The sequence below is a fragment of the Amblyomma maculatum genome, chromosome 3, assembly GCF_055883805.1.
Source record: "Amblyomma maculatum isolate TAMU_Amacu chromosome 3, ASM5588380v1, whole genome shotgun sequence".
In the NCBI taxonomy this organism is placed as follows: Eukaryota; Metazoa; Arthropoda; class Arachnida; order Ixodida; family Ixodidae; genus Amblyomma; species Amblyomma maculatum.
The window spans coordinates 193,892,659-193,908,755 of NC_139346.1; the positions used below are offsets into that span (position 1 = coordinate 193,892,659).

General features: G+C 44.2%; 1 protein-coding gene across 3 annotated transcripts in view; it reads right to left on the reverse strand.

The window, feature by feature from the left end:
* Positions 1–4,223: 4,223 nt before the first annotated feature.
* Positions 4,224–16,097, reverse strand: part of LOC146197314 (DDB1- and CUL4-associated factor 17-like) — a 31,075-nt gene continuing 19,201 nt past the window's right edge. For all 3 annotated transcript variants that reach the window (XM_084599140.1, XM_084599139.1, XM_084599141.1), the window contains exons 12-13: positions 8,037–8,195; positions 4,224–5,353 (exon numbers count right to left, since the gene is read on the reverse strand). In XM_084599140.1, the coding sequence (XP_084455266.1) occupies positions 5,066–5,353; positions 8,037–8,195 (447 nt within the window). In that variant the 3' untranslated portion in view covers positions 4,224–5,065. The remainder of the gene's footprint in view (positions 5,354–8,036; positions 8,196–16,097) is intronic.

The window sequence follows — 16,097 nt, forward strand, 5'->3', positions numbered from 1 at the left end:
CGAATGTGCAAACCCAACATAAGGCGGTTGTGATTACTGATCTCGAGCCGGGCATCCTGATGAGTGAAGTTGAATGGGCCTTAGCCAGCCTTGCTAAGAGCAAAGCTAGCGGAATTGATGGCATTCCAGCTGAGTTGCTTCAAAACCTCAACCATGACGCTGTTAACATTCTGCATACATTATGTCAGAAGATTTGGACAACCCTGCAGTGGCCACAGGATTGGAGGAGGTCAGTTTACATCCCCATTCCAAAGAAAGGCAGTGCCAAAGATTGTTCCAACTACCGCACGATCGCGCTTATTTCGCATGCTAGCAAGGTGATGTTAAAAATCCTGCAAGGTAGGCTGCAGCAGTATGTGGATCGGGAGCTTCCGGACGTGCAAGCTGGGTTTCGCAAGGGCAGAGGAACTAGAGACCAAATTGCCAACCTTCGCTGGATCATGGAAAAAGCAAGAGAGTTCCAGAAACCCATCTACTTCTGCTTTATTGATTATGCAAAAGCATTTGACTGCGTAGATCACAGCAGATTGTGGCAAGCTCTCCAAGAGATGGGAGTTCCAATTCACTTCATCTGTCTCCTCAGGAACCTGTATGAAGGGCAAGAGGCCACAGTCAGAACTGGGCATGGTCTTACTGATTGGTTTCCGATTGAGAAAGGAGTGAGGCAAGGCTGCATACTGTCGCCCTGCCTATCTATATGCAGAGTGCATCATGAGGAAGGCCGGTCTGGACGAGTATTCAGCTGGAGTGAAGATTGCTGAAAAACGTATCAACAACCTTAGATATGCGGATGATACCACTTTAATGGCAGAAAGTGAAGTGGAACCCAAGAGACTTCTGATGCGCGTACAAGAAGAGAGTGAGAAGTTTGGGCTTAAACTGAACATTAAAAAGACAAAGATCATGGCGTCTTGCCCTATCAAGTCCTGGAGCATCAAGGGACAAGAAGTGGAAGCTGTGACAGATTTTCTCTACCTAGGATCCAAGATTACCTCGGAAGGAGACTGCAGCCATAAAATTAGGAGACGCCTGCTTCTGAGAAAGAGAGCAATGGTTAGCATTGACCGCCTAGTAAAGAGCAGAGACATTAGTCTGCCAACCAAGATCCGTATAACTTGTGCTATGGTCTTTCCAGTTGTGATGTATGGATGCGAGAGTTGGACTGTGAAAAAGGTTGACCATCGAAGAATTGACGCGTTTGAATTGTGGTGCTGGCGAAGACTCTTGAGAGTTCCTTGGACTGCCAGAAGATCAAATTAGTCCATATTGTCGACCATAAACCCTGACTGCTCATTGGAGGGTCAAATTCTAAAGTTAAAGCTCAGCTACTTTGGTCATCTGATGAGAAGAGAGGAGTCGCTGGAGAAAGATTTGATGTTGGGAAAGGTTGAGGGTCGCCGGAGAAGGGGTAGGCAGTGAACGCGATGGTTCGATGGCATCCTTGAGGCACTGCAGATGAAGTTATGTGATGTTAGGAAGATAGTGAGAGACCGGAAAGCGTGACGTGACATGGTCCATAGGGTCACGAAGAGTCAGACACTACTGAACGACTGAACTGAACTGTCTACTCAGAACCCCAACATGAGCTCAGAGTTGTTTTGCAAGGGAGAACTGGAAACAAAGCATTTTGAGAGGACATAAATGCATGCTTCTTAGAAGACCCCTGTAAAAGACAGAGTCCAGAATAATAATATGCCAAGGAAAGTCTCCTAAACAATGTCCCAATAAGCTCCCAAAACACCCCGAACATGTCCCATAGCAGTATTGTTCGGGATGCCCTGAGGAAGTGACTTATTTTATAAAAGGAAGTAAGTCATTTTACTTCACTTATTTCACTTGGGGTGTTTTTAGGATTTTTGTGGGACTTCCCTAGGACATCCCAATCTCCCATAATCAGAATCCCTAGGATGTCCCTGGGACGCCTGTGTATTGTCTGGGACATCGGCGAAATCCGTGATAGCAGCTAGTAAAGTGCTATGCACCAAAAGAAAAAGAAATCTCTCCCGAGCTGAACCACGCCTTGAAAATATGTGGCATGCTATATATCACTCAAGCTGAAGGGCTTTCATATTCTTCACGCTAGCACCTGTGCCACATGCATATCACGACTTCCTTCGATCACGTGGTACTAGCTGAAAAAAAAAAGAACTTGCAGTTACTTCGCCATCCCCTGTGGCAGCTACATATATCTTAAAGGCACTTTTTCTGGCACCTTTCAAGCGAAAATTTTCACCTGATTGGGTTTGTATATGTTTAACCGCGTGCTATATAGTGCCGGTGCCGCTACAATCTGGCCGTTAGCTCACCGATTTCCCGTTATTCACCAGGAATTTTAATTATCTCACAATGATTAACATATGCATATACGATGCAGAACATTTTCTAGGAGCAAAAGCTATCCGTCGCGGACGCACCCACTCCACGAAAATCTTTAACGATTCATATTCTTTAACACCTCAGAACAACTCAGCATATATGAGAGACACTGTAGTGGAAGGCCCCAGATAATTTCAATTTCAAAGTAAGCCCAGAGGGCTTACTTTTAAGTTGTATATTACGACTTATTAAACAACCATGAAAGTCCTAGCCATTGGAGAGGGTAGGACGAAAATCTTACCCGCAGCAAGTTTGGAAACCTGGGAATGCATTACCAGCAATATAGTATGGCTCAGAAGTAGACCGCCTGGGCACTAAACTTTTGACAAAGGCTGTACAATCTTGACTTCAATGTCAGTGCATCTCCAGGTAGCTGATTGAAATTATCTGGGGCCTTTCACTATGCATCTCTAATGTATGCTGAGTCATTCTGGGGTGGTTAAAGGGTATAAACCGTTAAAGATTTTTGCAGAGGGGATGCCTTTCAGGAAATGTGTGAAGGCGTTTATGAAGGCGCACCCTAGCTGCACCTTCATAAACTGAAACGTGGTTGCTGTGGCCGGGACTGAACCTGTGTTGTCCAGCTCTGCATTGTAAATATACGGTTAGCTATACGTTTGCATTAGGGTGACAACACAATTGACTTGTTGATCGCAATGTGCGTGATGGTCGCATTTCTACTTCTAATGGAGGTAGAAATAAGAAGTGCGTGAGAATGCGTAATCCAATTGTAAAACTCGGCCGGCACGATAGAGACTCCAGCACACTACGCAAAAACACAGCATGAAACTCTCGTTTAGTCTATTTAAGTCCTACCTGTTATGCCTAGTCGTTACAGCAAATACTATCTGGATATAACAAACGCAACAACGCACATGTCTATTTCTTTCAGGGAACATGGAGACGCATATATTATTCCAGCTGAAAAAGCATCTATCCAGCTCAGGATAAATTAACTGGAAGTAATTCCAGCTGTAGCTAGCTGGAAGCAAGAAACAGTTCAGCTGAAAAACATTCGATTCCATAATCCGGCGGGAAATTGCATTTTCTAGCCGGAATCAGAACACATTCAGCTAGAACTGAATTGTTTCCCCTTGAAAGGGTAAGGTTTCTGCTTCCATAATCTAGCTGCAAATGTAAATTTTCAGGATGTGAGTACAAGAGGTTTGGTTTGGTATAGTGTATAGGGTTTAACATGAAAAGTAACTCAGGCTATGAGGGATGGCGTAGTAGGGGGCTCCGGAAATTTCGACCAGCTGGGTTTTTTTTAATGTGCTGTGGCATCATACAGTACGTGGGCGATTTGGTTTTTGCCTCCATCGAAAAGGGGTCACCGCGACTGGAATTTGGTTCTGGGTTGGGCATGGGTTCACCAGTCTAGCGCCGTAACCACTAAGTCGCTGTTGCGGGACAGTGTACATTAGAAAACAATAGAAACTCCATATAGTGACCTGAAAGAGGGGTAACATTTTCCGTGTAATATTGGCATGCTCCTTGCAAGCAGCAGATAATTTTCCACCCATTGAGAAATTTATAACAGAAGGAGATATGTTAAATTCACCACTGTCACACACACAACTACTTGGTGCTTAGTGACCCAGTCTTAAACTCTACTGCAGCTTAATACATAAGCTGCCAGAAGTTCTCTTTCTCTTGGAGGACACAGTACAATGAGTGACTACGGTAAGAGCGGATAAAAAAAATGTGTTTCACTGTGTATTCTAATGAACTACGGCAAGCTCACATTTGCTTTTTTTCTGCCAATCTAACTTTGTCTCCTCCCTTACAAGTGAAGCCAAATGACAAATTTATAACATGAAAACATTGAACGGTATCAACAGTGGACAGAGTCTGAAAACAAATTTATTTGCAATGATCTTAACAAATGTGTATATACAGTAAGCAGAAGCATGTAGAAAATAAAATGTGGAGCACAAAAGCATCGTTTACCAATGACAGCAAAAAAAATGAAAGCTGAATCGTCCTGGACACTTAGTATCATAAGGACAGAGTACGCAACACACAACAAAAGCGCAAAATTAGTTTCAGATTTGCGGGCTCCTTACTAGCTGTAGCAATCCAGCAACCCTATGAAAATAAAATCTAGCAGTATACAAATAATGAACACTATGCTTTAATTGCTCGCATAAAAATCAAGACAAAAATGCTTTCTGTTTGCTACATTACTCATTGCTACAGTTACAGCCACATAATTCTTATCAGCACAGCAAAAAGAAATACGAAAATGCGAATAATCTTTATAAAGCTTCATCACCGGCACTGAGACCTTCAACAATTAGAACAAACCTTCGGCATCTCAACAACATATGCTTACAAACCTAACATTACTCATTTGCTTCCTTGCATTTTTTTTTTTTGAAGCAACTATACACTACAGTGCACTGAATGGCAGGTCAAACATACCAAAATATGATTTCAAAACTATCACACCAATAAACAAGCTGTGTGCATGACGTGCCAACACACCACTCCAATCACAATATTGCGTGAAAAGCCCAATCAACAAATTCAACAGTACCTGAGCCCATTGGGAAAAACGAGAAATGCAGAGGGCACAAGGGAATACGTATTAATTCTCTGTACAAGATCAACACACACACATGCACCCAACGAGAAGATGCACTCACAGCAGTCTCACTCAACTCCAAAAACCATTAAAAGCAGGCATTCAGTGTCTTCTTGATCGCAACACTCTGCTGCACGCAGATGAGGAAGGAGCAGCCATGCTGTCTTCATGACTAACACCGTTATTGCTGCTATTCCTGACGGTACTGCTCCGCTGAGATCTTCGCAGGATGGTGTCTCCGTGGTACCTCGATCTGTGCCGCTTCGAGCAAGGCGAGTCCATGTTCCCTGGGTAGTGCAGTCGATATAGGTAACAGGAGAAGTTGCGCCGTTCATCCCTCACGAGGACTACTATCGTGTCCAAGTCAAGCGTGAGAGTGTAGTCACAGAGCTGCAATGAAGACGAACACAGAAATGAGTGGATTTCACACTGAGTGACAAACAACCACTGTGCTGCTTTTGCACCTTGTTGTGCCTGCCTCTACACAACATGATGCATTCAACAAGCGAAAATGTAAGTACCGGCCTGTAAAGTACAGCACAACGAAGGCTTATTTTAGGTTACCACCCTTTGAATACCAACTACTGTAAGCCTGAAACACTGCCTTTCACTGCGTCCCACCTCAGAGTTAACCATACAAGAGTTTTTTTTTTTTTTTTTTAAATGATTTTTTGCACACAAAATAAGATCGCCTTCAACATACATGGTTGACAAAGTATATTGATAAAAACATTCATGACACACTTCAAGTACTGCCAAATGCATGAAGCTGCGTGAAAATACATGTGGACAGGAATAGACAACTTGCTAGGTTAAAAACGCCGTACAAATCATGACATTAGCTTCTATAAATGGGCGAGTTTGCCACTCATACTGCCTTGCAAATATGGAAGACACTGAAATTCCCACAAAGGCCATTTTTTTAACCTACACCACCTACACTAGTGCAAAAAATCTCCTATACCTCCAATGGTTTTTGCTAAACTAGTGTAGCTGGTGTAGGCTAAAAAAATGGCCCTACGGACACCACTAGCATTTCTGTTTTCCTGAGATACAGCAAAGGGGGGCAAACTGAACATTTTCACCAGTAATTTGCCCCACCAGGAGGAGAAGGCATGAATGAGCACACTAAGGTATACAGTGTTGGGGTTCACAAGAATTCCCTGTCTCACTGTTATGACCGCATGTAATTATCATGCGATATTATGCGTGTGCTGTTCCGAGAAGTGTGCAGTGGAGGGAACGCATACCGTCCCCACTACCTTCCACATCCTTGTGGCAATGTCGCCACAAAGGCCTTCTTCCCTCCTTCCTTTAGTAGAATTGGACAGACATCCTCTTCACAGGCCGAGATGCTCTTAAGAATTGGCACTTGTATTTCTTGCTGATAATGACCTGTTACTGATGTAGAAATCATATTTATAAAGGCGTACATGAGTGCCACCTATTTGATAACAATATGGAAAGATAAAAGGGCAAAGAAAACAGGTAAGAGACTGAAATGGAAAACTACTCAAGTAGATCTACACAACGGAACAAGCTCATCTCGTCAATTTAAGCGAATCCACTTGTGTTTCTTGCTGATAACAACCTGTTACTGATGTAGAAATCATTTTTATAAAGGTGTACATGAGTGCCGCCTATTTGATGACAATATGGAAAGTTAAAAGGGCAAAGAAAACAGCTAAGAGACCGAAATGGAAAACTACTACTCAAGTAGATCTACACAACAGAACAAGCTCATCTCGTCAATTTAAGCGAATCCACTTGTATTTCTTGCTGATAATGACCTGTTACTGATGTAGAAATCATATTTATAAAGGTATACATGAGTGCCACCTATTTGATGACAATATGGAAAGGCTAAAAGGGCAAAGAAAACAGGTAAGAAACTGAAATGTAAAATAACTCAAGTAGATCTACACAACGGAACAAGCTCATCTCGTCAATTTAAGCGAATCCACTTGTATTTCTTGCTGATAATGACCTGTTACTGATGTAGAAATCATATTTATAAAGGTGTACATGAGTGCCACCTATTTGATGACAATATGGAAAGGCTAAAAGGGCAAAGAAAACAGGTAAGAAACTGAAATGTAAAATCACTCAAGTAGATCTACACAACAGAACAAGCTCATCTCGTCAATTTAAGCAAATCCACTTGTATTTCTTGCTGATAACGACCTGTTACTGATGTAGAAATCATATTTATAAAGGTGTACATGAGTGCCACCTATTTGATGACAATACGGAAAGGTTAAAAGGGCAAAGAAAACAGGTAAGAAACTGAAATGCAAAATCCCTCAAGTAGATCTACACAACAGAACAAGCTCATTTCGTCAATTTAAGCGAATCCACTTGTATTTCTTGCTGATAACAACCTGTTACTGATGTAGAAATCATATTTAAAAAGGTGTACATGAGTGCCACCTATTTGATGACAATATAGAAAGGTTAAAAGGGCAAAGAAAACAGGTAAGAAACTGAAATGTAAAATCACTCAAGTAGATCTACACAACAGAATAAGCTCATCTCATCAACTTAAGCAATTCCACTTCTATTTTTTGCCGATAACGACCCGCTACTGATGCATCTGTTTAATGTTTTGTTTACACAGTGGCCAGTTTGTCCCACAAACTTCTACCTGAAGGACACTGGAAATTCCACAAGTTAAGTCTAATACTTGATGGTGCAGGAATGGGCTTTGGAGACCACACTGCGACCATTCACTGCTGCACACGAACCGGATAGCTTTTCTGAGGCCTAGAAACCGCTTCTACTTCATACCTGCTAGCAATCTTTGACAGAACCACCATCTTATTCCCCTCAAAGAGTAATTCTGCAAGGGCTGACAAATGCATCAGCAACGTGTTGTTTTCACCATCAGCAAAACGAGTGGAACTGCCTAGGCTGACGAGGCGAGTTTTGACACTGTCACCAACAGGTGGCACTCATGTAAGCCTTTATAAAAATGATTCTTGCTTTTCAAGAGGGCTCCAAGTCTGGCTCACTGTGCGCTATATTTTCAGATAGTTAAGAGTCAGGTTCAAGGAACCATCTGAAGCAGTCTCACCTCATCAAGGCTCATGCCCAACTCGAAGGATTTGATCTCTCGGCCTGACTCGTTGTCATAGATGGCCACTTTTCCCATGCAGCTTTCATCTATTGGGTTGAAGCCCAGCACACTGTACAGCTCCAGCTCATTCTCATAGTCATCCGACAGGAGGCTCTTCTGAAAGAGGTTGAAAAGTCCTTACAGCTGGCCCTTCCACATGACATCATGCTAGCTGTACTTTTTGGACACAGAGCAAGCTCTGTAATCAGAATATGAAATGGGTTGTTAAACAAAAATTTTTAAAGGTTACTGTGGTTTAAAAGAATGCAATCAGCACATCGATTCCATTACACTGTAATTCGGTAAATATTGCCTCAGGTGATGTTTTTGAACCACTTCACAGAGCTATGACACTAGAACAGCACTCTAATTTTTATTCTGCTTCCTGTACAGTGTTCAATGTAACAAGTTCTAAGGCTAAACATGAAGTAGTATTGATGGCAGCTACATAATGAACAAAGAAGTATTTTTGCTTTTTTATAATTTAAATTTGTTATACTAATTGCTGACCCAATCAAGAAAATTATAGGTTGTCAAAAGAAATCTCATAATGGCAACTGTTAAGTGCGTGTTTGAAGCGCCCTGATCGCGGGCAGTAAGTACAAAGGAACGATTGGAAAGTGTGTATTCCTTTGCGTTTCGTTTGTTTGTGTGTGCGTGTGTACAAACGAAGCGGCCATGGCTGACACCTCTCTTTGAACTGTCCGAATGTGGGAGGAGATCTGCAGGCTGGCGCTGCACAGATGGCCAGCGATGTCGGCCGTAGAAAAGCGTTGCTCTTGAGGACACCCGATCCTCCCTCAACCACCGCCAGCCGTGCCAGTGAGTGGTTTTCCAGGAATTTTTTGAGAGCTTGCGACTGCTGCTACGGTGACATCGGAAGACGGGGGAAAAGGAGAATCCGGAGAGGGGAAGAAGCTCCGAGGAGTCCAAGAGAGGCGGGGCAAAGAGGAGACTCGTTTCGAGTGCCGTGATGAGAGGCCGCACCCTGACTGAAAAGTGCTGCAATGTGTATATAGTTGTAAATAAATTCTGTATTCTGCAATTAGATTGATTGGTCCATGTAATCGGGAGAGGAAGTGAAATTAGAAGGAAACAAGAAGAAAAGAAGAACCTGATATTTAACTGGCGCAGCCGACAGGATCTCTCGATTTGATGGCCATCGGATTCGAAGGAGGTGGAACAACAAAGGAGCCAGAGCTGAGCCGTGAACCTCGGGCGCTGACCATCGGGCCAAGCCATCTCCGGAGCACGGCGCGGGTTGGCGTCTTGTAGGTCCTTCTACCGCGGCGCACTATGACAACGGTGGGGCATAGTGTACGGGGTCGCAGCGGGGAAGGATGGGGCCGGGGTGCAGGAGATCGGCAGAAGGAGCTGGTGGCGAGAGTAAAGGTTGGGGTCGTCAGCGGAGGCTCGGGGTTGTTATATGCCGACGAGATGGCATGGTTGAAATTGAAACTAAAAATTGCAGAAATGGAATTGGCAGCAGCGAATTTAGTATGAGGAAGCTGTCAGGGCAGCTGCGGCCAGCAAGAAAGAAGCGGTGAGTCCAGGCAAAGGGACGGGCACCGCGGAGAGTTTCGAAGAAGGTCAGAGGGCGGAAATTTTATCGCAGACTGGCAGATTCGGAAGGCGGCAATGAGGCCGAGGTTGAGAAGGAGGAGGCAGTTGTTGAGGTGCGCTCTGACGAAACAAAAGGAACAGACGCAGACACGGTTCACACTGCGCTTCTCGGTGCTCCGATGAGCACGCTGGCATCCGAGGGAGATGCAATTGTTGAGGATGTCACAAATCCGGAGTGGGTAGAAGCAACACCCGTAGTGCGCGTAGGGATGATGGCCCGGAATGAGGATTGTGACAACTGTGAGAGGTGTGCTGAGGCAAGCGCAGTTGTAACGGTCATCACCGCAGAGAAGGATGGCAGCGACAGCGCTGAAAGGGAAAACTGCCAGCATGAAAGGGTTGCTCATTGCAAGGAGCACATGCATGAGCTATCCGGCAGCAGTATGTCGAAGGAGATGGAGGACCATGCGAGCATGTGCATTCCCAATGAGGCGGCAGCAGAAATTTTGCTTGACCAGGGAGATGAAATCGCAGATCAGAAGAGTGAGTCGCGCACACCACGGCAGTCGCACCGAGCAAAAATGGGGCGGACCTCGGATGATTACGTGCGGACTGGTCACAAGGGTGACAGGGATTCTCGTCAAGGGAAGAAGCGCATATCCCACTCGACAGAAAAAAATGCGGGCAAAAAGCACTTCGATCAAAGCTTTTGCAAGCAACGGACGAAGTCCGGTGCGTGGACAAAGAGCAAGACGCGAAAACACCAAATTACCAGAAGCGACGCAACCTTGGAGATCATTCGTATGGGCGACACGAAACCAACTGACCACCCTCCGCCGCAGGGGGTCGGAGGCATCCCGTGCCTGGTCTGACGCGCAGCCGACGCTTGTGCACCAGCTCCATTGCTCAGGGGGAGCAAGGACCCTTTTGTTTCCATTTTTGTGTTTGTTTTTGTTGTCATGGTGCGCCAGAGGGGGATCAAGGACATCAACCGTGCACTGGTGTTGTGTGAAATGTGACGCGTTCTGAGAAGTCATGCATCACAGTGACGGTGGAGGTGTTAAGCGCGCTTTTGAAGCACCCTGATTGCGGGCAGAACAAACAAACGATTGGAAAGACTGTGACGTGTGTGTGTGTATGTGTATTCCTTTGAATTTCCATTTGTTTGTATGTGCGTGCGTGCAAACGAAGCGGCCGTGGCTGACGCCTCCCTTTGAACTGTCCGAACGTGGGAGGAGGTCTGCGTGCTGGCGCCGCACGGACGGCCAGCAATGTCGGCTGTAGAAAAGCGTTGCTCCCGAGGACACCCGATCCTCCCTCAACCACCACAGCCGTGCCAGTGAGTGGTTTTCTAGGAATTCGCCGGGAGCTTGCGACTGCTGCTACGGTGACGCCGGAAGATGGGGGAAGAGGAGAATCCAGAGAGCGGGAGAAACTCCGAGGAGTCCGAGCACTGCGGGGCAAAGAGGAGACTCGTTTCGGGTGCCGTGATGAGAGGCCGCACCCTGACAGAAGAAAAAGTTGTGCTGCAATAGTATATAACTGTAAATAAATTCTGTGAACTCCGGTCCAGGTTAATCGGGAGAGGAATGGAAATCTCAAGAAAACAAGACGAAAAGAACCTGACATTTAACTGCAACACTGCAATGAAAGCTCCCTGGTTGCTGTAAGGGGGCAAAAATAAGCAGTAGTAGTTATTCTGGTTTGGTTTATGGCATTTACCTTCAAAAGCAACTCAGACAACAAGGGGCACTGTAGTGGAGGGCTCCGGGTAATTTCAACACTACAACAATTTCTTTTAAGGGGGGTAGGGCGAGTTATTGCTTTTTACGTGCTTATGTCTTATTTCTGCTTTTCTAACTTTAAATGTTCAAAGGTGTATTTGTTAATGCATATAAAACCTAAATTTAAATGTTTCGTTTCGTTTATGGGTTTTTATGTCTCAAAGCGACTGAGGCTATGAGAGACGCCGTAGTGGAGAGTCCGGAAATTTCGACCACCTGGGGTTTTTTAACGTGCACTACATTGCACAGCACACGTGTGCTTTGCTTTTCGCCTCCATCGAAAAGCATCCATCGAGGCCGGGATTTATTCCCGCATCCTTGGGCACAGTGGTCGAATGCCGTAACCACTGCGCCACCCCGGTGGGGTAAAATTTAAATGGTCAGGTTTATAAGGTTGCACACATGAGTGATACACTTGCGCATTCAGTTAACCAAACTCGTAAACAGAGGTCAATCAATCAATTACTTCTATTGGGACATGATTGGTTCAGGTTACCAAAACAAAATGCTTTATGACTGGCTACAAAACCAACTAGCTTAGCCCTACTGTGCTTTACAGTGCGTAGACAGATGCCCTGCGTTCCGCCTCCATTTTTCCCCGTTTCTAGTGAGCTCCTTACTTCATGAAAATGGAGCTGCGTTTGGTCTCTGCTTTCCCGAATACAGAACGCATCTTACTCCATGATATCTTAGCTGCCAAAACGGCATGTGCTTAATAACACGATGCAAATCAGAAACTGCATACGTAACGCCAAACTACCCCCCTGCATTTCTTGCCCCTTTAGTATCTGAAAACTTGTTCTTCCATGTTTTAAAATCAGCTGTACCTTAGATAGAGCAGCTACAATATTTCCAGCCATTCAAATGCAAATGAATATTACCATTCACAGGTTAAGTTATTACGATGCAACTGGCAGCCCTACTTACTTCAGGCATTTGCCAAGTATGCTGCTTCAGTTGTAATGTCATGGCATGTAGCAGTTTTCTTCTGTTATCTCTGGTTCATATATTGCATACCGTACTAAAGGGAACCCATGCCTTGAAAAAACAAAAAAATGCCATTAACATTAAGCAAACCAAGGCTAAATACCAGGAAATGCGTAAAGGGCATTAATTTACTTTAACTTATGTTCCCCTTTGTTAGACTGTGCACCCAACTAAGCCACTCCAATGCCACTCAAGCAATTATTACTAAACTGCACATTTTTCAATGTGAATTTTTTAAATCTAGCAGATGTTTCTCAATATATAATTTTCTTTGGACGATGAAACATGAAAAGCGGCAATTACCGGTGAAAAAATGATCAAAGCTTGCAAATGAGGCAACTGAAGCATGCAGTATCAATTTCGTTAAACTAATCGATACATACACTACTCACTGTTTGTCGCAATAACTGTGCCTGCGCACTCGTTTGTGTCGACAATATGTGTAATATGTTCACACGTGACTTATCAAAGCAGTTTAGTGATGGCTCGTACATAGTCACATGTGATATGGCGATCCGTGGTTTTTCCGACGACGTACTGATGCCTCTTTTGACAGGGCTGGATGGCATTGTCCAATTTTGCTACTGTCACTCCATCCTCCCCCCTTTTCTGATACACCCTGAGCCTAACTATGTGGCCAACACGAGTGACGGTGGTAGAAGCAAGCACAGATGTCGGCATGTTCTGCTGTGACTGTAAGCTGTTCGGTTGTGGAGGCATGCCGTTACGCCACAGAATCTTGTGAGAGGTCTTCAGCTGGAATTGGAATTGTTCCTGCTTGATGCATGTCAGTGACTAGTCGTGCTCTTGTCAGCTTAACCATATAAGTGCCTCTTCTTAATAAACCTTGACTTGTTTGCAGTACGTAGGAGCTCAGAGCTGGATGTCTGCCTAACGCAGTGGCCTTCAATGTGTCAGGTATGAATATGTGGTCACCTAGAAAGTCTTCGTATCTTGACAGTTCGTCATGTATGAAGGGAAAAATGTTTGGTCCTTTTGTCATTCTTGCTGGTTTTGGCCAGCTATCTTGTACTGTCCGTACAATGCTAGGCAGTGTTTTGTCTTGTTTCATCTCTCTGACAAGCTCTAAACAACGCAGTAAAACTGCGATAACTTCCGTGTTTTCGATGAGTGTGTCTTATGTGCTCCCAGTTGATGCACTTTGCATCAAAGGGCGCAATATGGTGCTACATAAGATTTTAGCTTAGTTGATGCACAATCACGGCTTAGTAAGTGAGCTATGTGCAGGTCTTTCCTTATTTTATACATAATGGTTGGAGCCTAGTGTTGTATGTCAAAGGAAATCCTCTGATGTCTTGGTGGCGCTTGTCCTAAGGGTTTCTTGCTGATGGTATCCGTGGGGAGATGATTAGTCTCAAAGTTTAGTGGTCGGCCATAAATGTGGGAATAGTACTTGAGTGTTGGCACTTTGTTGAGATCTGTCTCGATTGCCTGCAGTGCAGCACTCTGCTAATTCTTCTAAAGTCATTCTGAGTTTTTCTTCAGTTGATTGTGCAGGGGAATTGCCGTTTGTGCAAGGCTGGGGATGAACTTGTGCAGATACTGTAGCATACCAAGAAAACATTGACGTTTAACTTTGCTTTCTGATTCTTCGATTTTCTCAATTACTTGGGCCTTGACCTCATCTACTTCTATGCCTTCGTCTGTTAGGACATGGCCAAGGAGGACCTTCACTCTCATTCTTTTGTAAGCATACTTCTGTTGGTTCAGCTCGGCACCAGCCTCTCATAGCCTCTGTCAGATTGTTTCCGTATGTTTATTTAGTTTTCCTGGCGTCTTCGTGTAGATCAAAATAGCATCCATGGAGTATGCTACTTTGGGGAAGCCTTTTAGGATCTCAGTGATACAGTAAAATCTCATTACAAGAGACATGGTTATAAGAGACACTTGAAAATGGTTCGGTTGGCTTTCCTATGTGTACCATGTTAACAACATTGCATACAAGAGACATGGTTACAAGCGACACTCTGTTACTAAGGACAACTTTTTCAGTTCCCTAAAGTAACTTCTTCAATATTTAGAAGAGACACAACCTGGGTATGTTAGTGCAAAGCAGCTGAATCTTACCAACTCGTATGTGCAGCAGTTTAGATTCTCTTACCTAAATTCTGTTCCATGTAGGTGTCCTTTTTGTTTCTGTACGTCAAGAACCGAGAAGGAATGCCTCCTCTTGACTGGGGAGTCAAAAGGAGAAACTCCTTCTTGGTTCCTGACATATTGCAACAAAACAGGACTTTGATACTGAACAGAATTTAGATAAAGAAATCTAAACTGCCGCACATATGAGTTGGTAAGAATTTGTGGTTACAAGAGACCTTGGCTACAACAGACACCTTTTTCGGGTCCCTTGAGTGTCTCTTATAACAAGGTTTTACTGTAAGTTGTTAAAAGGCTATGCTAAACGCAACATGCAGAAATGTATACCTGCCCCATGGTGTGTTAAATGAAAGGTACTTCCGTCTTCTTGGGCCCTGCTAGTAGCTAAAAGCCCTTTTTCAAACCAAGAAGTGCGAAAAATTTGGAACTGTTGGCTTGATCTATGATTTCTTCCAGTGTTATGGGTGGAAAGTTTCCTGAAAAGGATCTTGTTCAAGTTTGTAGGCTCCAGGCATATTATGAGCCTTCCTTTATGCTTGACGAAGACCACCTGTCTTCAGAATAGGACTGACTCGTCAATTTTCTTGATGACCCCACTCCACTCCATACTATCAAGCACTTTTTTGATGTTACCCCAGATTGCAAATGGTATCTTCCTTGGCGATCTGTTTTCACTGTTATGCACATCATGTTTGAGATCAACGTCATAGGTGAATCCTTTGATGCATCCCAAGCCATCGTACAGGACACTATCGTCCTCATGCTCCACTGTTTTCTTTAGGTTGTCCTGCACACTGTTGCAAAATGCCCAGTTCGACCATAGTTGCAGCATTGTTTTGTGTACGCTGAACGGCTTCCTTTCTGATACTTGTCTTTCTCCCTTGATGAAGCGAACTGGCTTCTGCCACGTAAACAGCTTTGGTGCTTTGCGATGTGTCCTTTATTTGTTGTGATGCTTGTTTGTTTGCCTTGCACAGATGTATGGCCTTGTCAATGCTCGTGGTGGAGTCTCTGAGCCATCTCTGAAGTAGTCGCACTTTACACTGACTATGATGCAGTCTCAGAGCAGCTCTTCTGTCAGGGTTCCAAAGTTGAACCTGATGCAACTGTCACATACTCAGTTAATGTTTCTCCTTCCTTTTGAACAACTCGGTTTAATTTGCAGTTCTCACGTGCATGGTTGATGCGCGGCATGAAGTGCACAGCAAACATGCTTTGATGACGCTCGCATCCTTCTTTTCTTGCTCAGTTATGACAATGTCCTATAGTATATTCTTAGCTTCGGCTCCTATTACTGACATAAAAGTCGCTACTTAGACTTAGGTGGCTCCTGCTGCAGCTGAGTGACTGTTTCGTACCACTTATATGGCTGCAGCCAATCTCCCCACGTGGTTCTCTCATTCGTGGTCATGTGGTCACAATGTGCAACAACTTTGATAACCCTTGTTCGACACTAGAAATGACACTGAAAACATTCAGTCTAAGGACAATGGGAATACTATGATGAAGTCACATGTAGCTTCATAAACTATTCATGGTTAGACAGAACTGACCTGCACTAGGGGTA